The 24,069-nt window shown below is 47.2% G+C and overlaps 1 protein-coding gene across 4 annotated transcripts in view; it reads right to left on the reverse strand.

The window, feature by feature from the left end:
• scube3 (signal peptide, CUB domain, EGF-like 3) overlaps positions 1–24,069 on the reverse strand; it is a 60,560-nt gene that overhangs the window by 3,322 nt on the left and 33,169 nt on the right. The window contains exons 5-20 of one of the 4 annotated variants that reach the window (XM_047039708.1): positions 23,685–23,831; positions 22,621–22,737; positions 18,532–18,579; positions 14,914–15,030; positions 13,515–13,637; positions 5,842–5,958; positions 2,984–3,106; positions 2,696–2,812; positions 2,498–2,593; positions 2,298–2,414; positions 1,976–2,137; positions 1,637–1,840; positions 1,235–1,396; positions 882–1,049; positions 619–780; positions 325–522 (exon numbers count right to left, since the gene is read on the reverse strand). In XM_047039708.1, the coding sequence (XP_046895664.1) occupies positions 325–522; positions 619–780; positions 882–1,049; positions 1,235–1,396; positions 1,637–1,840; positions 1,976–2,137; positions 2,298–2,414; positions 2,498–2,593; positions 2,696–2,812; positions 2,984–3,106; positions 5,842–5,958; positions 13,515–13,637; positions 14,914–15,030; positions 18,532–18,579; positions 22,621–22,737; positions 23,685–23,831 (2,178 nt within the window). Of the gene's footprint in view, positions 1–324; positions 523–618; positions 781–881; positions 1,050–1,234; positions 1,397–1,636; positions 1,841–1,975; positions 2,138–2,297; positions 2,415–2,497; positions 2,594–2,695; positions 2,813–2,983; positions 3,107–5,841; positions 5,959–13,514; positions 13,638–14,913; positions 15,031–18,531; positions 18,580–22,620; positions 22,738–23,684; positions 23,835–24,069 lie in introns of all 4 variants that reach the window. The other 3 variants (XM_047039707.1, XM_047039710.1, XM_047039709.1) reach the window with 3 other exon arrangements.

Raw genomic sequence — 24,069 nt, forward strand, 5'->3', positions numbered from 1 at the left:
AAAATGTACAACAAAATACTGGCAGAGCTATACAATATAATATAAAAGACAATCAAATTAAATAACACAAAATAATATAGAACAAAAAATAACATTGAATGTGATAAAGGTACAGGGTGTATGAGGTAAAGTGTGTCAGTTTCTGTCAGTTTGAAAACACTGATGATGTGGGAAATCCCAGATCCTAAAGCACAGTACATCTTAGGATGCACGTCATAAAGGAACTCCATAATGTACTATTATCCATTGACACTCTAGAGGGAGCTTTTGATTATCAAATTGAATCAATCCCAGTTCACTGATTTAGGCGATATGAGTACTCACAGTTCTTCCTCATAACAAGCACATCTCCACAGTCGTCCTCCGAGGGCAGGAAGATTTCAGGAACCACGATAAGGATCTTGCGCTTACTCGGGGGGTTGATGTTCCAGATACACTCCACATTGGCAGGGTAATTCCCTGGGTAGTTGGGTGACTCAATGTAACCTGTGAACTCTCCCATCTCTCCCCCACATTCTCTGTCTGCAGCACACACAAATTAAACCAAATGGAAGTCAGTCAAAAGGAAAATTAAAGAATTGTGTTTCACTGGCAATAAGTATATTCCAAGGCACTTACTCTTGCACTGAGAGACACTTGTGGCCCCATCAAAGTCAGTAGTGGTGTTCCCCGGGCAGGTGATGCAGTAGTTCTGTCTGAACTCTGTCTGATACGTGCCCAGGGGACAGCGAATACACCGGTGAACTGTGGTGTTGTAGTAGTGGCCAGGAGAGCACTGAACTGCAGGGACGAACAAGACGCACACACAAAGTTACAAAACATCCATGAACGATGACAAGTTTGTAGCAATCATCATTGTATGAGACTATTGATTCCCTGACCTTTGACCTCACAGTCATGGAAGGAGCTGGCCCCCTCCCTCTTGGTGCTTAGCCCACCACCACAGGGGAAGCAGAGGGTGCGGCCCAGGTCTGGTTGGTAGCTGCCCTGGGGGCATGGCTGGCAGGGTTTGAACCCATCATTGGAGAAGTAACCAGTAGGGCACTGGCCTACAGTCAAACAGACACATCCCACACAAGTAAATACAAACTGGCACAGTAACTGCTTACCGGCACAGTATAGTCACTTGAAGAACATCCTATCCCCCAAACATTTAGCACCATGCAAGGCTGCTACAGTATATGCTTGTTCGACCAATCATGAACATTAGTTTGCACCAGGAATGTCCATATACCTGCACAAGAGGAGATGTTGCGTGCCCCCGCAGGTCCATGCCCGTCACTTCCAGGGCAGAGATCACAGGCCAGCTGACCCTCCCTTTCCTGGAATGTGCCAGGTGGGCACTGGACACAGCGCTCTTGCTCCCCATGATAGTAAGAGCCTGGCAAGCATCTGACTGAGAGAACAGCCACAGAGGCTCTGGTAAGGGAGCTGGACACACACACACAAACACTGATACTTGGACAACAATGACAGCTACACAGTAACTCATGAGTGCCTAAAAAAATGCAACCTGTAGCTACCCCCAACTTGTGGAACACACGCTTACATACCTACTGCATATCTAACACACATGGTGAGCCACATCTTATAGACACATGCTAACATCCCACTGTTTTCACTCCGCAGGTCTTACCACAGCGCCCACTGTCCTTCTCGCGCCCGGGGCCACAGTTCTCCTGTCCTGAGGTGATCTGGGGCAGCTTCTGGGCCACCTCATATTCCAGGCCTGCCACGCGGATCAGGAAGCGCTCCTGGTTGATGGACTTCTTCAGGGCCTTAATGTAGGTCTTCACCTGCTTCTCCATGCGCTGCCTCAGACAGCTCAGGTTACAGCTCCCTGACATGACACAGCACCAGGGCTGGTTGTTACCAGATGTTCTCTCACTAGCTTAACTATTGCTGTTAATGGGAAGTCTGGCTAAAGTATTAATGACGATCATGTATTATACAGTAATGAAGGTTTAATCCTGACCTGTGGTGTCGCCAGGCTTGACCTCTGCCTCTAGTTCCAGGGTGATACGTGTCACTTCCTTGTTGGTAGGGTTACGGGCACGTCGCCCTTTAGCCTTCTTAGAAGAGTCACATTTGAGGTTGACAAACGTCACCAGGCAGTTAGTGCAGGGCTGTCCACCTCCTAGAAACACAGTCTTACTAGTTCAGTTACTGAGCTCTGAGATTGTAGTCATTCATGGGTAAGTAGTGACTTCAACCGGTTAAAATGTGATCTGTCCTCATGAGAAACCACCATAAAACATAACAGTTGTTGAAACACAATGACACGGCCAACTCTTTACCTGGCCCCAGTGCCCGGCCCCTGTCCTCTGCCCGGCCAGTTAGCTTGGGGTGGAGGTGACACTTGGCATCTTTGATCTTGAAAGAGGCTGTTTGCTTCACTGGAGGGGCCAGAGTCTCTACAGACAAACAGAGCAGAGTGGATGGGAGGGTACAATTGACCTTGACTTGGACCAACATCCGCCTCTGGCTGTGTGCTTACCAATGCAGCTGTGACTGTTGCTGGTGTTCAGCCTGGATGTGTTCTTGCCCCGGAGGATGGGAATGCCACAGCTCACAGAGTAGCTGCTGTCAGACTCTGAAAACAAAGCCAGTCACACAGTCTTACACACTGTGCATTTGATATTGGTGTGTGGTTGGTCTGTCAGTATATTTAGACAAGCTTGTGTCAGTCATTCACCTGCCAGATAATGAGCTTTGGAGGCGCAGGTGAGGGAACAGCTTTCTTTCTTGCCCGTCTTGCTGCAGGTCAGAGTGGCTTTAGGAGCCACAAGTCCAGACAGACATTTTACCAGCTCTAAGAGAAAGCATCATAAAAGACAACATCACACAACATACAGTTTTATGACGCTGAAAGACCTATGAGAATGTTATCTTAAGAGCATTGTGTCGCTCAGTCATTATGTTGTTACAATGTCAATGTTGAGTTACAGCTTTTCAGCCACTGGATGGCAGTGTTGTTCCATACCGATGCAGTCTTTCTTGTTCCAGTGGAGCTTGTATCCAGGGGGACAGGTACACTCGTAGCTTCCCAGCATGTTAACACAGCCATATTTACATCCACCGCGGTTTATACTGCACTCGTCAATATCTACAAAGGAACGATATTCAGACGATGACAATGCAAACACAATCCCCTTGCTTGCTCACTCGCTCGCTCGCTCACTCACTCAATTTATATATCCATTCTTATATCCCTGTAAAGTGTTTGAGAGCCAGTGCATGTGGCTGGACTGATGCTTCAGAGGGCAGTATAAACAGTCGAGTGAATGTGTTCTGATGACTGTAGTTGCCGAACCTCTGTGAGGTCAGCTCATCTGATTCTGTCAGTGATCCCAGCTACGGAAGATGAATGTGTGTTTTGCACGCTTGATTGCTCATTTGATCTTTAATCCAGGACATGTGATATCACCCCACAACATTTCTCAGTTGGAAATTATTTCCTCTCTAAAGCTTTGCGAGGAAGAGTTGGAAGCAGACTACAGGGAGGGCTACATTCAAAAAACCCTTTGACACAAACAATAACACACGCACACAAACAGTCACACACAAACAGTCACACACACATACACAAGCACACATGTCGACACACACAAGGAATCAAACCACTCCAAACCAGATGGAGCTGGGGCATGAGGCAGAAAAGGACTTTATTAGAGAGTGAGGAGGATGATGGAGGCCAGTGACGGAGAAACCAAGAGAGAGGGTGTGAAAGACAGACAGGGATAATGTCCATGATTGATGATGTGGCCTGCTGATATACAATGTTCTTCCCTGTCCAATTCAATTATTCAGAGTGAATAAAAGCAGTCTGCACGCCTCCTCACTCCCAGATGGAGATGATGATGACTTCATCAGGAGTGTTTGGCTGCTGTTACTCTGCCAGCAGCACTCAGCCTGTCAGACGCAACGCGTCCTTGTGGATGTCTGACCTCCATGGCAGACAGCCCCATTTGAATAAGAGAAAAACACAGAAAACCCCCTTGAAACAAGATAATATGGAAGACAAGCCCTATCCTATCTCTTGATTCTCAAGCCTGCGATGAGCAGAGCCATCGAGTTCATTCTCCCTCTCTCTTTGTATAAACGCTCAGAGGCAGTAAACTCTTGGGGAGCAGGCTGCAGAAGTTAATGTCAGATGAGAATGTGAGGGAGGAAAGAAGAGGGTGCCTTTTAGGCGCTGATGCTGACCTAATGAGTCAGCAAGACCTGTGCCTGCAATTCTTCAAGTCATATAACATCTGTGATGACATCCATGTGCCAGGCCTGACACACATGCACAGCAATGGACAGCTGGTCTGAGGATAAGGAAGTCTATATGATCATAGATCTACATTATTGGCTGAGGGGCCTTGTGGAGTTTCTCTTTGTTTGGGTAACAGGACCCTACAAAGTAACGGCCTGTTCTAAGCTTATGGCTAACGTTATAGATGAGACAGAGGGTGTTAGCAATGCTGACATGACTTAGAATAGAGACATTCCTGATCATCCATGGAAATATATGAGTGAGATGTCAAAAAAGCATTCCTGGCGATTGCACTGCACTATATATATACTACTATACTTTTTGTTCAAGCATAGTCCATACATCTTTACTTCAACTTGACTGAAGGATGTGTGTACTTTTGCCATCTCTGCCCTCAGCTCATGCCTGGGGGCAGACTACAGGTCCTCACAGTTTCCTGGGCAGCATGGGACCAACCCAGGAGAGGTTGTTTGGGGTGAGCCCATTGTTAAGTTGTAAGCAAGTGGTGTTTTCGGGGTGTTTGTCTATATTTCTGCTGATGCACCAGACATGGAAAAACATAACCTGGGTCACCCCTGGGAGAGGGGGCAGGATGCAGGGGCAGGACCGTAAATCTCTGGGTTATCTAACAGTTTGGATGCTGGGCACAAGGAGGATGGGGAAGTCATTCATCACCATCTCTCTACAATAGCATGAAATACTCATGCTAGCCCAGCGACCATCTACATTCCTTAGCCCTCCATTTTCTAGGTTTACATATGTGTTTTCAATAATGTATATCATGTTTTACCCTCATGCACCTAGTATTTACAACATTGCATTTCCTAGAAGCTACAAATACTGCTGTCATAACATTCCTAGAATGGTAGACCTGTCAAAAGCACAGGTGACAGATGCACTGCAAAAGAGAACCCCTTGCAGCGATCTTGGTCTGTGCGCTGAGGGTGCATGCCATCTCTCTCTGTCCTCCACCTCCCCTTGTGCCTTCAGGCTCTGGAGACTGTGGCAGATCTTAGCAAGCGATACACACGCCATCAAAGGTGACACTGAAACAGGCTGATGAGCTCCGGGAAAACTCCCTCATGCGCCAACCTCCCAGCCCCTACCCCTTTGACTCTCTCCTCCAGGCGTGTGGACCTGAGCTGCAGTTTGGAACACAACACTCTCCGTTGGCTCTACCAAAGTGGGTTGTTCTGGAGCACCAGCAGAGAGCACCACAACACAGTCCCACTGACACATCTAACCCCACCCCCACCCCCAGCCCCAGCCCCACCCTCACCATAACCCATACCCCACACCCCATCTGCAAGCGCTAAACTAAATACTGTAGCTATCTTAGGGAGTATTATTTACCAGACTGCCATGAAATACAGTACACAGAGGAAGCCTACATAAGAGGCTATACTTAGCAGAAGTACTGCCATAATGACAGTTCAAGTGTATTGTGGTGTTCTAAACAAACCTGAGATGTACAGGAGAGAAGTTAGCAGTGAGGTGTGGGATCTAGAGGACGTGTGGTGGACCTGTGATTGATGGGATGGAGAGAGGAATTGAGAGGGGAAATAGAAGTGTCACCTCACCTCCACAATGTGCCAGGCCGTACAGAACATAGCCTTTATGACAGAAGCACTGGAAACTACCAGGGGAGTTGACGCAGGAGTGGTCACATGCCCGGTCGAAAGAACACTCGTCGATGTCTGCAAAGAGAGTGGGGAGAGAGACACAGGTTTTTAGACGTCAAGAGAAGAAATCTGTTATGCAACTTCTTAAAACATATTTTTTTTACTTAAAAAACGAACTTTAAACAACAACAACACTTCACTGCTCATTTGCCCGAGAGCAATGTTACATAAGCTCTCAAATATTTCACACTAAACCAAAATGTTATATTTGTGACAGATTGAACAAGTCATAAATTACAATCAATCAAAAACCTGACAAACCACAATTACGGTTTCTTCTAAATTGAGAATGACTTTATGTGGTTGAGTCCCCCCCTTGAGTCACCACCTTACCGCGGTGGAGGGGTTTGCGTGTCCTAGTGATCCTGGAAGCTATGTTGTCGGGGGCTTCATGCCCCTGGTAGGGTCACCCAAGGCAAACAGGTTCCAGGTGAAAGACCAGACAAAGCGTGGCTCAAAAAACCAACCATGAAGAAATACAACAATGGTTCTCAGTTGCCCCTGCCCGGAAGCGGGTCACCGGGGCCCCCCCCTGGAGCCAGGCCCGGGGGTGGGGCTCGATGGCGAGCGCCTGGTGGCCGGGCCTTTTCCCATGGGGCCCGGTCGGGCACAGCCCGAAGAGACAACGTGGGACCCTCTTCCAGTGGGCTCACCATCCGCAGGAGGGGTCATGGGGGTCGGGTGCAGTGTGAGACGGGCGGCGGCCGAAGGCGGGGGCCTTGGCGGTCCGATCCTCGGCTGCAAAAGTTAGCTTTAGGGACGTGGAACGTCACCTCGCTGGCGGGAAAGGAGCCTGAGCTGGTGCGCGAGGTAGAGAGTTTCCGGCTAGATATAGTCGGCCTCGCCTCGACGCACAGCGTGGGCTCCGGAACCAGTCTCCTTGAGAGGGGCTGGACTCTCTTCCACTCTGGAGTTGCCCTTGGTGAGAGGCGTCGAGCTGGGGTGGGAATACTGGTTTCCCCTCGGTTCGGCGCCTGTACATTGGGGTTCACCCCGGTGGACGAGAGGGTAGCCTCCCTCCGCCTTCGGGTGGGGGGACGGGTCCTCACTGTCGTTTGTGCTTATGCACCAAACGGCAGCTCAGAGTACCCACCCTTTTTGGAGTCTCTGGGGGGGGTGCTGGAAAGCGCTCCTCCTGGGGATTCCCTCGTCCTCCTGGGGGACTTCAATGCTCATGTGGGCAATGACAGTGAGACCTGGAGGGGCGTGATTGGGAGGAACGGCCCCCCCGATCTGAACCCGAGTGGTGTTTTGTTGTTGGACTTCTGTGCTAGACACGGTTTGTCCATAACGAACACCATGTTCAAGCATAAGGGTGTCCATATGTGCACCTGGCACCAGGACACCCGAGGTCTCAGTTCGATGATCGACTTTGTAGTCGTGTCATCGGACTTGGGGCCGCATGTCTTGGACACTCGGGTGAGGAGAGGGGCGGAGCTGTCAACTGATCACCACCTGGTGGTGAGTTGGCTTCGATGGTGGGGGAGGACGCCGGTCAGGCCTGGCAGGCCCAAACGTAATGTGAGGGTCTGCTGGGAACGTCTGGCGGAACCCTCTGTCAGAAGGAGCTTCAACTCCCACCTCCGGGAGAGCTTCGATCATGTCTCGGGGGGGGCCGGGGACATTGAGTCCGAATGGGCCATGTTCCGGGCCTCCATTGTTGAAGCGGCTGACCGGAGCTGCGGCCGCAGGGCGGTCGGTGCATGTCGCGGCGGTAACCCTCGGACCCGGTGGTGGACTCCGGAGGTGAGGGATGCCGTCAAGCTGAAGAAGGAGGCCTATCGGACTTTATTGGCTGGTAGGACTCCAGAGGCAGCTGATGTGTACCGGCAGGCCAAGCGGAACGCGGCTTTGGCGGTCGCGGAGGCAAAAACCCGGGCATGGGAGGAGTTCGGCGGGGCCATGGAGAATGACTTCCGAACGGCTTCAAAAAGGTTCTGGACCACCATCCGGCGGCTCAGGAGGGGGAAGCAGTGCTCTGTCAACACTGTATACGGTGGGGATGGTGCGCTGCTGACCTCGACGGGGGACGTCCTGGATCGGTGGAAGGAATACTTCGAAGACCTCCTTAATTCCACCAACACGCTTTCCGACGTGGAGGCAGAGTCTGGGGACATCGGGGGGGGCCCTTCTATCTCTGGGGCTGAGGTCGCCGAGGTGGTTGAAAAGCTCCGCGGTGGCAGGGCCCCTGGGGTGGATGAGGTCCGCCCGGAGTTCCTTAAGGCTCTGGATGTTGTAGGGCTGTCTTGGTTGACACGACTCTGCAACATCGCGTGGACATCGGGGACAGTGCCTCTGGACTGGCAGACCGGGGTGGTGGTTCCCCTCTTTAAAAAGGGGGACCGGAGGGTGTGCTCCAACTTTAGGGGGATCACACTCCTCAGCCTCCCTGGGAAAGTCTATTCAGGGGTCCTGGAGAGGAGGGTCCGTCGGATTGTCGAACCTCGGATTCAGGAGGAGCAATGTGGTTTTCGTCCTGGCCGTGGAACAGTGGACCAGCTTTATACCCTCCGCGGAGTCCTGGAGGGTACATGGGAGTTCGCCCAACCAGTCTACACATGTTTTGTGGATTTGGAAAAGGCGTTCGACCGTGTCCCTCGGGGGCTCATGTGGGGGGTGCTCCGAGAGTACGGGGTACCGGATTTCCTGATCGGGGCTGTCCGGTCCCTGTACGACCGGTGCCAGAGTTTGGTCCGCATTGCCGGTAGTAAGTCGAACTTGTTTCCGGTGAGGGTTGGACTCCGCCAGGGCTGCCCTATGTCACCGATTCTGTTCATTACCTATATGGACAGAATTTCTAGGCGCAGCCAGGGTGTTGAGGGGGTCCGGTTTGGTGACCTCAGGATCGGGTCGCTGCTTTTTGCGGATGATGTGGTCCTGTTGGCTTCATCGGGCCGTGACCTTCAGCTCTCACTGGAGCGGTTCGCAACCGAATGTGAAGCGGCTGGGATGCGAATCAGCACCTCCAAATCTGAGGCCATGGTAATCGACCGGAAAAGGGTGGAGTGCCATCTCCGGGTCGGGGAGGAGATCCTGAACCAAGCGGAGGAGTTCAAGTATCTCGGGGTCTTGTTCACGAGTGAGGGAAGAATGGAGCGCGAGGTCGACAGGCGGATCGGTGCGGCGTCCGCAGTGATGCGGGCTCTGCATCGGTCCGTCGTGGTGAAGAAGGAGCTGAGTCGAAAGGCGAAGCTCTCTATTTACCAGTCGATCTACGTTCCTACCCTCACCTATGGTCACGAACTATGGGTAGTGACCGAAAGAACGAGATCGCGAATACAAGCGGCCGAAATGAGCTTTCTCCGTAGGGTGTCCGGGCTCTCCCTTAGAGATAGGGTGAGAAGCTCGGTCATCCGGGAGGGGCTCAGAGTAGAACCGCTGCTCCTCCGCGTCGAGAGGAGCCAGCTGAGGTGGCTCGGGCATCTGATTAGGATGCCTCCTGGACGCCTCCCTGGTGAGGTGTTCCGGGCACGTCCCACTGGGAAGAGGCCCCGGGGAAGACCCAGGACACGCTGGAGGGACTATGTCTCTCAGCTGGCCTGGGAACGCCTTGGGGTCCCCCAGGAAGAGCTGGCGGAAGTGGCCGGGGGGAGGGAAGTCTGGGCCTCCCTGCTTAGGTCGCTGCCCCCGCGACCCGATCCCCGGACAAGCGGCAGATGACGACGACGACTTTATGTGGTATTTGAAGATGGCTGCCTTCCTCCAGAGTGCAACACACAGGAAATAGCCCCTTATACCAGGTCCACATGGCTGTACTTCACTGCTACCTGTCAATCACCTCCTGTCTCTGTTTCACCCCCACTTTAAATGAGGCCTTCATTGTTACTAATGATCCCTCCTCCAGTCGGCTCTCTCTCTACCCTCCCGGCCTTAAGGTCTGAGGCCATGTGGAAATCGTTTGTGTAAGACGCAGTCTTGCTTATCAAGGAATGCCGAGAAATGTGAGAACAGAGCAGGGTCAGGGTTCTATCTTCAGAGCCCTGGCCCCTCATGCTCTTCCAGCTCTCTCCCCCATACCTGACCCTGCCAGCCCTCCCTGCCACCTGCCACCTGCCACCCAATGCATAACAACCTCTTCCTGTCTATTGTTACCTTTTAGTCTGGAGCTTGTATGGGCTGAATGGAGCTGCACTACTCCCCCATACATGTTCTCCTGTTCTGTCCTTCCCAGTACAATGGAGCCTAGATCATTAGACCCATACAGGGAGTAAGGAGGCCATTTGGTTTTTGAAGATTTGAAATGTCAGTAATTACCAGTGTCATGCCCAGACTGCCTGTGCAGAAGGCTTGACTAGGAAGAAAATGGAGCCTTGTTATATCGTTATAGAGGATTTAATTGGCTAAATTGAATAGGACTGAAATGTTTAGAAGCACCCAAGCATATCACTGTCTCATCTCTCCCACCATGAGCCTTCTTTTTCTGGTTTGAAGGAACTGTCAGTCTTTCAAACACATGATAACAGTTTGATGTATAGTGATGATAGTATACATTAAATGCCAATTAGAGGAACGGGGGGTGGGGGGGTGAGGGGGTGGGGGGGTGGGGGTAAACTACTGGGTTACCTAGAATCGAATAAAACTTCTTATTTAGAATAAGAAGTTTGACTTTAAGCACATCGATCCCTATACTCTGACACATAAACCATTGCTCAGATTAACAATGAGAGAAGTCACTGTTCGACTGCAGGTCCCTCGTGAGAATACCCTCAACCAAAGAATTGAGCTTGTGTCGAGATTAAAAGCTTCTAAAGTGATCATCTTTCAAAAGACTAGACAGGGTGTCTTCAGTGCTCCAGGAGGGACACAGAGACAATGTTCAAACGTTTTCAAATGCACCAAGAAGGCTTTTATTACAGCAATTTGGCTAAAAGGTGGTGATATGTATCCAGGTAAAGTGGTTGTGATAGAACTCTCCCAAAAGGAAGTTCAGCTCTGTCTGACACTGAACGTCAGGGAAAAATAAAAGTGTGTTATATTTTTGATATTTTGCACAGTGTGCATCACTCCCCTTGACAACCAGTTCACACCGAAATGTCTCCTATCCTGTCCTCTTGGGGGGGATCTTTGGTCATCCCCATGACAACACATTCTGAAGAGCCGGTGCTGGGTAAGGCTTTGGGGCTGACATCACTGATGAGATGTCCCAGGCATTTCACATTTGAAAATGTTTGTGATAGTCTGAGGAAATAACCTAGAACCCTTTGTTGTCAGTCCTATTTCTGGCAGCAAGGACTGTGCGGTACTTAGAGCAGCGCAATGGCATGGTGGTGGCTTTTGGCCATGTTGAATGATCCTGTATGGTGAGGTATGCAGGAGCCTGGCAGGACGGGGGGTGAGTGTACGTGCTGGAGACCACGACACCAGAGAGGAGGATAGACTCAGAGAACACTGGCTACAGTCTTGGAACTTACACAGACAGTGACACCCTTGTCTGGCCTTCTCAATCATAGAATCTCAGTTTCACTTAGGTGAGCTATTTATGGGGTGCCATATCACTCTCACTGAGCAAGATGAACATCTAAAAGCAAAGCTACAGGTCACCAAAATATTGTCCTCCTGTCTGACTCTGTTGACTCACTGAGACAAGCTGCCCAAAGGCTCACCTTTCACCTCTGCCTCCCCTCACACACAGTCACAACCCACAAGACTCAACAGTAGAATAGTGAAACAAAGCAGGACAGAGAAAATGAAAGGCTGTTTACGGAGAACAGATAACACCCTTATCATAGATGCCCCATCTTCACCAGAAGACGGAGGATCTGATAAAGTAACTCCCACAATGCCCCCATAGGACTTAGCTTGGGATGGGGGGTGACAGTATGTGTTTGTGTATGTGTGTGTGTGTGTTTGTTTGTGTGTTGACAGTAGTGAGGAATGCCTGGAGGGGGTACAGCAGGCTTAGAATCCAATCTACACTTCACTGTCCCTGTATACTTTCTTCTTCTTCGTATTCTTGAACGACGCCCTAAGCCCCTCACTCTACAGGCTGATACACAGCAAGTGACACAGAGCTGGATTTATAACGCTTCAATTTCCTCTAACGAATAGGTGTCATTAAATCAAGTGTCACTTAATGGTTTGCATATTTGTATGATAAAAATCAACAGCTACTCAAATCAAGCACACAATTTGACAGTTGTGATTTGATAGATTGATAGCATGATTTGAAAGCTGGATAGAAATGGATGCAGAAAAACCAAGCTTAAAGTGTGATCAGCACAGTTGAGCAGTATATTCTTGTTGAAGTTAAACAATTAAACAACGCCTATGGTAGTACTGTTTGGTCTTGTGTGTTATACTTCACTGTCGTTGGGCCAACTACTTGATGCTGACATTGTTCGTTCACAGTTTAGATGTCTCCAGTTGTACTGTTGGCTTACAGCAGGACCTCCTATCTATCTATCTATCTATCTATCTATCTATCTAAAGCCACATGAAGGAAAATCCCAGGCTTGCTTCTTTGTACCAAGGCATTCTGAAATGACACAATATGCCACATAAGAGTTGATGATACCACAGATTATTGTACCAGCTGCACCAACCTGTAAGCAATTTGAACACAATTACTCTTTTACTGTTGGGCGTGGTCTCATTTAGCCTCTCCCCTGTAACTTGGCAGGTAGAGAGTGATGAGAAGGAGGGTGGGAGGTCAAGGACTGGGAGGAAAAACAAGATTTATCAGGAGCCCTTCCAACCAGACAAAACAGAGCGCTCCAGTACTCTACAGCAGGACTTTGTCACACAACACAAAAGCAAATTCCAAGCTCTGTGTACTCAAAACACCACAAGACTGAATTATCTGGATATTTTGGATAGGCCCATTGCTAAAAACTTAACATTTAAAATTATTAATCTTTTCCGGAGTTGTAGTTCATCGGGTGGGACATAGAATGATGCTACTGTCCATCATTGTACTGTGTACATACTACATAGGATGGTACAAGCTGAGTCCCTTGCATGACGATGATCCATACCAGGCTGGATATTGATTGACCACATCAATAAAGAAAAAGAAAGAAATGCACGTCATCTGTTTTTCCACTGCGTGAGTCCTGCAGTCTTGGCCTGGCCTTCTCTCTTTCCAGATGTTTCTAAGAGGGTTGATTCTGCCCAAGACACAGCGGTTGGTTCAGAGCTGTAGTTCTAATTCTCCACACCTGTACTACGCCACGGCAAACTCTTTATTTGTTCTGCAACTAGTTTCCCGGTCCCCCACTGAGCTGTGGCTACCACAGGCTCTCCTTGACAAACAGGCCACAGAGGCCAGGGAGGCCAAAGAGGCCAGAGAGGCTAGAGAGGCTAGAGAGGCCAGAGAAGCCAGAGAGGCCAGAGAGGCCAAAGAGGCCAGAGAGGCCAGAGAGGCCAGAGAGGCCAGAGAGGTTAGAGAGGCCAGAGAGGCCAGGTCAGCAGCCAAAACACTCAGAAGGCATGATGCAGAACCACACTTATATTACCTTACCAACAACTGTCAGTATGAAGGGCTTTAGAATGCCCCAGGATTTTTTGCATCCACTAAATCCTTGCTGTTTGAAGGGAACCACAACAGCCAGATCAAAAGGGGGGGTTCCTACCTTGACAGGTCCTTTCATTGGTCAGCAGCTTGTAGCCTTTCTTGCAGCTGCATTCGAAACTGCCCACCGTGTTCCTGCACACGTGGTCACACCCCCCGTTGTTAAGACGACACTCGTCAATGTCTGGGGAGAGAGAATAAACAGTCAGTTTAGAGGGTATTGTGTGTAGAATGCTGCTTGTGGCTGGGTACCGTACTGGCTGTTTTCCTAAAAGAGACATGCATAGGGGCGTCAATGATTTCCTCACTGAGCCATGTTCTCTAAGGGGTAGGATCCAGCCATGGATTGCCTCATGGGGACGACGACTATGCATCAGTTCTGCCTTTATTCATCAATGTGCACATTTTTTTTTGGTCGATGTCCGATCGATTTATCATGTGCTCACTGTTGCTTTATTGGTGGCTAGGCCTGGCAGGTTCGGTTGTGGTTCTGATTAAATCTGAATCACGGTTCTAAGCCGTTTGTCTCTGGAGGGAGACCATATCATCTGGTTGAAATAAATGCATCAGAAACGGAATAAAATAATATTCTCCTCTTTCTTTCTTTCTTTCTTTCTTTCTATCTTTCTATCTTTCTATCTTTCTTTCTTTCTTTGTCTCTCTGACTCTGTCTCCCCCTTGCCTGAGAGAGAGCCTCGCCTGCAGACATCTGCTGTTTCTTGTGCCAGTGCTGTCTGAGTTAGCTTTTCTTTTCTTAGTTTTCAGACCAAACTAATAAAAGCCAATGTACTTTTATCAGAGTTGTTAGTGTAATGTTATGAGGACTGGAGGGGAAGCAGATTCCTATTCTTGGCATCTTGGCAGCAGGAATGCTGCTTGTCCAGGATGTCTCCCTCTCTTTGTCAATTTTACATTTTCTTTGTTTGTCCCAAACATTAAAGTAATCAAACACATGTTTCCTCTTTGAATAAATTACATTGCACATGTCAAATGGGAATGATGAGTCAACCTTCAGAAGTTTAGGATACTAAACAATGATGATGAAAACCATTCCTCCCTGGTTTCCTGTGCAAGAGGCAGGGGACCAGGCGTGTAAGTTGTTCATATGTCAAGTCATGCAGTGTGAAAAATTATCAGTGCAGTGGTAGCCCAGTTCTACTGAATCTTAAGCAACATGCCCAGAGGTGAATACGCTACATTTGAAGTGTTTGAGTGTTGGATGTTTGAATGTTGGGTTGTAACAGGTGTAATAGCTGTGAGATAAAAAAAGAGAGCAGAGTAGATGACAGGATTATGGAATTTTGTGACTAACAAAGTGTGGGTTAGGGTAGGTCATTATCCACATGATTGACAGCCTGAGTGAGTGGATTGTACCTGATTGGCATGTGAAAGAGTGCTGCTTGTATGAGGTGAGTGACAGGTAGATGAGGGTGGGCTTGCTGAGGGGCAGTGTACTCTACCTTTGCAGGTCTTGCGGTCTGGTTGCAGAGTGAAGCCGACAGGACAGCTGCAGCGGACGCCTGTGACGGCGTCGTGACACGTGCTGTCACAGCCACCGTTGTTAACAGCACAGGTCTCTGCAGAACAAGAGAACAACAGCAACAATCAGACTGTAAAAAGAACAAGGCCTAGAACTCCTCAACTGTTTCTCCAACCCAACATATAAGAACGTACAAACATTCATTCATTCCAGCATATGACAAGGTTAAAAGAACTGGATAAGTAAACAAAAGCGGGAAAGATTAGTTCTCTTGGGAACTTAAGGGAACATTGGCTGCTGAGGGCTACAGTTAGAAATCCATCAACTATTCATTAATTCAAATTAAATAACATAGAAAAGAGTTCGATTATATTATGGTATGCATAGGAGACAGGGCAAGAATACTGAGATAGTTGTGTTAATCAGAATACATAATACCAAGCATGTGTGTAAGTGTGAGCAAGTATGTGTGTGTGTGTGTGTTCCTGCTCTTGAGTAAAGGTGAGTCAGAGCCCCTCAGTGTTACAGCAGGACATCAGCCTGGCCTCATCACGAGGACCACTGCTGCACTTCTTCACAGACGCGCCTCTTTAAAATCGCTGTTTTTCACGGCTTCGACAACACCTTCCGGGCATTTGGGGGATGAAAAAGCAATTTCAGCAGGTCAGGTTTCTGCGTTAGCAAGACTTATTTGAGGAGGAAAGGGTAGTCAGAGAGGGAAGGATAGCCAGGCCCTCATCTCCAGATACAGTAATATTCCACTGAGACTTTCACTTAAAACAGAGAAAAATATGTTCCTCTCTTTAAAGAGCTCACAGTCGTAATAATCTACTGCAGCATCTCCAATGGCTTAAAATAACTCCATTAAAACCCCCAAACCTTATGTACAACTTTCAGGATAATCAGGTGAAGTAGCTCTGTTGGCAGCAGGGATATTGGTCGGCAGTTTATTCACAAACCAAGTCTATTAAGGACCCATGAGCCTATCTCATAAATGGCAACAGCACAGCTGGAGTGGCTGATGGCTTCACCGCAGAACGCTGGCGGGGCTGGGCTGGTAGAGAGAAGCCCTCTCACACGTGGCACTGGAGAGGAGGCACAGCTGCCCCAGTTTCCACACAGGATCTAGCTCCCTATGGGGAAACACCTCACTCTCTTCTCTCTTACATGAAACTGCACAAAAGGTAGCACCCATGACGGGGTAGACAACTACTGTAAACATACCCTGGGACCTGGGGCTGTCTGTGGCTCCACATCCCTGTTTGAGTGCAGGTAGCCTGGGGGCCTCTGGGTAGAGTGAGTCCTTCTGCCCAGCCATGAGTGTGTGGCACAGAGTGTTTTTATAAATTGCACACTATGAGGCACTGCGAGTTGGCAAGCAGAGTGAGAAGACTGTCGGGACATGTCTACAAAATGCTTAGTCAGTTAGCAGACAGCCATCTCACTAAACAGTAATGATAATGTGTTTCAGGGGGAAAATAAATATTTATGACATTATGGCATTCCAATAAAAAAGGGAGAGAAACACTAACTCTGGTATGCGTGTGGGTTGTGTTTTCTGGATGGAGACCAGGCACATTAACAGTATATTGGGTTGTAGCCCAAAATGAACAGTGGGCAGACTTTCGTAAACACATCCCAATATGAAGGTTGTGACATGTCAAGTGCGAGGTCTTTATGGGTTCCATATGTTAATTTGATGTGAATGCATCTCACTCTACAGTATAGCAGAAATTGTATGATGTGATGACTTGGAACATATTTTACTAATGGGATGACTGACTTTTCAATGACTGCCAATCCAACACAATTAAGGTTATAGATTCTTATGGACATGCCCGTAGTTATGGTTTGGTCGGCATTTACATTCACTATCCCCCAAAACAACTGCTAACATTTCCGGCATATCACCAATCGCTTAACCATTTGGCACATAAACTAATATTGTAAATACGCCATCATTGGTCAATGATTATACACATCTGTTTGCTAGTTTTTACATTTGACATACCTTAATATATTTAGCCTTCTGGTTAGCTCTTATAACCCAACTCTACCAATGGACAAACAAGGTTTATTCCAGTACGCAGTCAGTCTGTTAGAGCACTATAGTTACGCTGGTGTCTTGCACATCAAAAATCAATGACTATTCACCCTTTAAAATAATGGGGCCTTATACGGAACACACACCAACAAACTACTGTATAAGCTAGGCCTACATACAGTTCTGTATGTGTGGAGCAAACAGCAATCATGCAGTCAGTCACTTTCTAGAGAGAGCTGATGACTGGAAAGAGAATGAGATCAAGAGGTGAAGGCTTTTTCAGTAACAAAAAAACACACATGATCAGATGCTAACCACCACTAGTTTGTAGCCTCTTTGAAATCAACAGGGGAGTGAAGTTATGTCATGGCTAGTTGTGGCCATGTCTGGCCTCATTAGGTAGCTGTAAAGTTTGGCAGGACCCCTGCTATTACCACACGCCCCCATGGTAACAACTTGTTACTCACTGTTAGTTTTATAACAATCATTGTACCGCCTCCAACCTCTCTATCTCTTTATCTGTAACATTTGTAACAGAACAAGTCCAATGTTATCATATTTCTTTGGTGTGTCAATGTTTGAAATATTTAAATGAATTCGATTTATGTGTTTATTTCCTTGTCATCTTTGTTACAGTATCATTAATCTGGAAAATTGGGCTAACTTGCTTTCACTGTCTATTCAATCAGCAGGGTCATAAATATTTAACAAGATTATATTTATGACTAAATATACATTTATCATAATATGGTCATTTCAATTATCCAAATGTAAAAATAATATCTGTAAAAGAGTAGTACTTTCATTCTTCAATTCTGTAATACATTGTATAACAAAGACCATTCTTTCCAGGCACATGACTAGCAAAGGTGCTATTTTGTGTATAAAACATTTGGTCCAAGTTGACATGAACCATGAGAGGTGTTGACATGAGAGGTGTCGTGTGTTCCATCATCAGAGGATCAGATCACGGCCGGCCTTCTGGCTCGCTCTCAAGAACTAATACTGCGCAGCTGATTGAAAACACAAATAAACCCAGAGCCTTTTGGCTGGTTCAAAAAATTGGATCAGAGAAAAAATTGGCCCTTCAGAAAGGTCAATAACTTTCTAACTCAGTCATTAGTAATACAACTGCTATGAATCAAAGGGTACTCACATTCTACAAGGGTCATTCACATATTGACTGTCTAATAGAGAAAAAACCTAGTGATGACAACTCAAAAAATGAAGGACACTGATGGAAATGAAAGACGCTGATGTTTTGATCCTATCAGGTTTATACTGTGATCTGCTATGAAGAATCCATGGTCTAAAGATCTCCTTCACCAGCTGGGTTTTAAAAAGGCATGGTGTGACATAGGCAGCCACCATTGTTATTGAAATGGCATTCAAAGAAGGAAGAGGAAGATGGGGAGGAGTCAGGGGTCAGGGGTCAGAAGGATGATGCCCCTCTGGGAGGGAGGGGACTAGTCAGCATGTGATAGGTTAGTTTTCCCTCCTCCCAACACCCAATCAGGACACCCACAGGGGAGTCAGAGGAACAGAGATATTTACCATTGGGAAACAGCTGAGGGACTGCCGGGGGCTGGACACTCCTCTCCCCTGCACACACACACACACACACGCACACACACACACACACACACGCACACACACACACACGCACACACACGCACACACACACACACGCACACACACGCACACACACACATGCACACACACACACTTACACACACATGCATTTGCACACACATGCATTCACACACACACACACAAACACACACATACACACACACACATTGCAAAAACACTGCTTTAGTGCTCTTTGTTAAACCATTTGCCAGAACACCTGTAATCAAGACAATGTAAGCTGCAGTGTTGATGTATGTGAGCTTGCTGGTTTTCTACAAGAGTATGTGTAAGCGCATTGTGTTGCCTTCTGGTATAAAATGCGCCATATAAATAACGTTTTATTTTATTTAGATTTATGTAATACATACTGTACCACCCTATCCCTCTCATCTGGGTTACACATTCAAACAATAAATAAATAAAGACTAATTTGACAACAGCTGGCCAAATACTGTCACGATTAGCTTCAAAAATGGCGATGACAGATCTTTATCAATGGAAAGAGCGAGGGTGACACCTCAAGGAAAAAGTTGCATTTCCTAAAATGCATTCATGCAAACACACAAATCAGGCAAAGTTGTTGTTTTCAAACTAGCATTAGTATAAACTGTTAAAAAGTTATGAAAGAAGAAAGTTTGCAGCGTTAAGTAGGCAGAAAAGGGATAGACAGACTCATTCTCCCAGACTCAGACTGTGGGCCACTTTACTGTCAGCCATTCAATGGGATGTTGAGTGGTCAAATAACTATTATGTCACTGCTACCCTGGTTATCCAATCATGACTCTGATGTCAGATCAGTGATTGATAACAAATCCATGCCCCGCCCTACAGTCATAGAAAACCCATTAGAAGCAGTGGTACTTCTTATCCTTGTCTAGGAGACCGCCCAGCATGCAATGTTTACATCCAATGCCATAGTAACCCCAACATGACTCCATCCCAACATGCCCTACCCAAAAACCATGCTTCTAGGCTACGCAGAGAGACAGGAAGACAGAGCGCTGTCATATGCATTCCAACACACCACTATACATTGTGAATACATGGACCACCCGCAAGTATGTTTGTGAGTTACTCGCTTGAGCATGTGGACAGAGCAGTTCTTTGTGTTTACATGCATGTACAGTATATGTTGTGTTTGTGTCTGTGCATGTGGGTTGTTTGTGTATGTGTGTGTTGGTGTGTGTGTATGTGTGGATGGATGGATGGCATAGTGTGATTAACTCTTCAGATGATTGCAACTCCAAAGCATGTCTGCATCTGCCTGCTATTTGGGGATGTTTATGATTTGCTGTACTAACAGCTTGAATACTTCCACATAATGTCTAGTCCTTTCTGCTGTGATAAGGTTATCTACAGAATCTTTATGTCTAAACACACACAAGCACAGTGAGTCAGCTTGCTGTAAATTAAACCTTAATGGAAATGATTTGGTAATCAAATGTGTTTTTCTTGATAAATTACTGTAAATCACACAACTTAATGTGTACACTTGAATGTGTGTGTGTGTGTGTGTGTGGGGGGGGGTTCATAGGGTGCTCTACACTGACCCAATAACCACTAAAAGCCTATCTGTTTTGACTTGCACTGTAACAATAAAGTCAAAGTGATACAGACATAAAAGATGAAACATAAACTGAGTCATATGACGGAGCTGTACATTGCTCACTATTGTTGAATAGTGGCTTGGGTGTGGAGACAGACACAACACAATGAATGGAGATCTGCTAGACTGCACATGAAACACCACACATGATTAATAAAGAAAAGTCTGAAGCATGCTGAAAGAAGAACAAAATGGATCTTCTGCACAAAGCCATTCACAGTATAGGGCAATTGTGCAATATGAGTGGGTTTCATTAGGTGTTGGAGGTATTCAAACTTTGAATATATAACACAGTGTATAACCCAGATAATGTGCTAATAAGTTTCTAAGGAAACTGTATAATGTGAAGAATTCCTCATACTAAGAATGAGGGAAGAAGGGTTAGCAACTACAACATTTTGTTATAAACTTTAGGTACAGTAATAGTTAGGTAGAGTATAGCCCTAATGTTCAACAATATGTTCATGAGGCTTGGTCAGGCTCTATAATGACTGATGGGACTAAGGACTGAGGGCCGAGAAGCTACATTTCTCTCTTGATACTGTGAGCATACACAGACTGAAAATGGGGCAACACAACGACGACAACTTTATATTAAAGTTACGGTACATTAACTGTGATGTAACTACATAGCAATACCTACAATATTAAAAACATAGGAACATAGGAATGAGTATAGTATGTAATTTAATGGAATTAAGTGTTAGCAGTGTAGGTTATTAAAAAAGTGTCAGAGGGCACCATATAGGGGAGAGGTGTATGGGGTAAGTGGATGTTGTAAAGGGACAGCTGAAGGTTGTGTTATCAAAACAAGATCAATGTTAACATCCACTTACCAATGGAAAGCCCAACTTCCCCATACCAAGTTTCACTTGTGTTGTAACTTGTACTGCTAAACCATACTGAAGTGTAACTACATAGCAGTTCCTCCTATGCAACTACAATGTTGTAACTATAGATATTACTATGTAGTTACAATAGTAAGTCATGTAACTTTAGGTAAAGTGTTGCCGAAAATGATTTCTACATTAAACTAGTTAAGACAGATTGGATTTTTGCATGCTTAGAAACCATGACAAGTTTTTTGGAACCAGAATAGAATTCCTTTCTCATCCTGAATGCTTGCTTTCTCATGAAGGTGGCTGTCCTGGCTGGCTGATGCAGGGCCTGGTTGAAGCCGCTCCAATCATCCTGTCACTCACTCTCCAGTCAGGGCCTCTTGGCGGTTTGTTTGTTTTATGGGGATTTTATTAACTAATAGAGTGTCTGGGAGACGTAGCAACCGCAGAGTGCTTCCCCGTCCACCCCTGGAACCCCAGAGGTTGTGGGGGAAACCAGAGATCCTGCCTGCCGGTCTGTTCCCCCGGCTGGCATGTCCGCCGCAGGTCTGCCCAGGCTGGGGAGCCCAGGCTGAGACCTCTCATTTGGTTGTGGCGGGCCTTGCGGCCTGGCGCTGAACAGCGGTAAAGACATGGTTCCTGACCAGGCTTTGACATGGACCTGGAGTTGCTCAGCCCTGTGGCAAACAGGCCTGGCCACAGACTCTGAGCAATGACCAGCCATCACAAGCAACCTTCCAGTCAACATCCACTCAAACGTGGAGATTAGTCAAGTGACCACAGGCAACCCACCATCAGAACCAGCCTACAAATCTACCAGCCCAATCTACCAATCTACCAAAACCAGCTAAACCATGCAACCAGCCTTGCAGATATAATGTCTGTGGTCAGCCAAATACAATAAAACCAATGTTGGTTCCATAGAAATCTGTCCTGCAGTGCAATTCAACTGGGCAACGCCTAAAGGTCAGTCTGCACAGTTTAGCTCAGCTGAGAACAGTACATGACCAGATCCCAGTAGATCTGACCAGATTAGGTCAGCTCAGGTCAAATAAGAGTGGCAGGACTGACAAGCTGACCTGAGGCCTGAGGAGCTGTGTCTGTCTGGCTGCATGATTGGCAGAGAGAGAGAGAGAAAGGGATAGAGAGAGAGAGAGCAGAGGAGCTGGCAAAGCAGAGAGAGGAGAGGGCACAGCACACACAGGACAGGGGCCTGGGCAGGGCAAGGAGAGGGTTACAGCAGTAACTAGAGCAGCAGCATCAGTAGCAGAGAAGGGGCAGAGAGACAAAGCCTTTTGTCCTTGTGTCAGATGAATAGGTCTACGTTTGTATAACTATTATATTTTGATGAATAATTATGCATTTTTGTCAACTATATAAGGAGTAATAATAATGGGAACGCTGTATTCACAAATTATTTTGAATTGTTTTGGTGTTAATACTATCAGAGTTCATTGACATTGCCTATCGGTGTGTGAACAGTATTGCTGGGGTGTGTTTCCGCAGTCTAACTCTGATTCTAGCCTGTCTTGTTGTCCACATCCCCTCCAGGGTGAGCTCACTCACCTACACATGTCTTTCCGTCAGTGTGAAGGGCAAACTTCATGTGGCAGGAACATTTGGGCCCCTGGTCAGTCTCTTCACAGATGTGCTGGCAACCCCCGTTGCCGTAGTTACAGGTCACTGCCAAGTAGCACACAGTGACAACATATAAGCACAGAAATACACTTTCACGTAACTATTATCAAAGATCAAGGATGAGATATTAGCAGATATTGACATGTTGTCCCTCGTTCCTTGAATTTTTCTTGAAGGCACAAGAGATTTAATGCTGACCACAAAACATGCAACTGACAGAGAGACTTTCATACATTTCCACAACGTGACAATGGGTGTCAAATACGCCTAGGGATGTTTTGATTGTGTGTGTGTGTGTGTGTGTGTGTGCGTGAGTAAAGACAGAGTGTTGTGTGTCGACATTAGCACTCTAAATACATCTGTGATGACAGACTGACAAAGAGTCAAGCCCAGGATTCCACCGCCATCCTGTCTGCACCACTACCCCCACCCCCACCCCCACCTCCACGCCTCCTGTCTTCTTCCTGGGCCGTCACGAAAAAACAGTAGAATAACACTTCTCCAATCCTTATCTAAACACAGACAAATCCCCCATCAGCCCTGGCCCCAGCCATGACAGGATGAGCCCTGTTGCGCTGTCCATCCCTCTGGGTCTCTCTGAGAAACAGGCCTGCTTGCCCTGCACTGTACAATATGAATGCTCATTACTCCTGCTAGATTTACAGTCTTGGTTCAAAAGATCCCATCCTTGCTCATGAAAATGGGATAGCTACTTCATTGTGTGTGCACCCCGGGATTAGTTTGTGTGGGTGGGGGGTGGAGGGGGTCATGGAGTGTGTGTGTTTGTGTGTGTGTGTGTGGGGGGGGGGGGGGGTTCCATAGTCTGTCATGGGCAGGTTTTTGCTGTGACAACAAGTGGTTTAAGACGAGTCTGTTAATCGCCCCCCCTAGAACGATTGTAGAGTTCTGGCAGGGTAGATAAAGTGGATACATCGATGTGTACATCTGCATACAGTTGACATAATCCTGTCATCTGTGTGTGTCCCACTTACATTTGCAGTCCCTCATGTTCCTGGTGAGCTGGAAACCAGGTCTGCACTCACAGGCGATGCCTCCCTTGGGCGTCTCACGGCAGATGTGGGCACAGCCATGGTTCTTATCCATACAGGTGGGCCCTTCCTTAGTTCCTTCTGGTGGCCCTGCTAATGGAGAAGGACAGAGGTGAGACAGTGAGAGAGAGGTCTATTTACTCCGACACAAACACACACACGCAAGCGCACACACATACTGTAGACAGAAACACACACACTTAATCAGTCTGCATGTGGTGACTGACATGGACAGCACCCTTTGCCAAAGTCTCAGGGAGTGATGATGGCTTGTTAGGACATGTTCTTTGTGTTAGGCTAGAAAGAAGAGACTGTGTGAAGAGAAGAT

This window comes from Hypomesus transpacificus, chromosome 18 (genome assembly GCF_021917145.1).
Source record: "Hypomesus transpacificus isolate Combined female chromosome 18, fHypTra1, whole genome shotgun sequence".
Lineage (NCBI taxonomy): Eukaryota > Metazoa > Chordata > Actinopteri > Osmeriformes > Osmeridae > Hypomesus > Hypomesus transpacificus.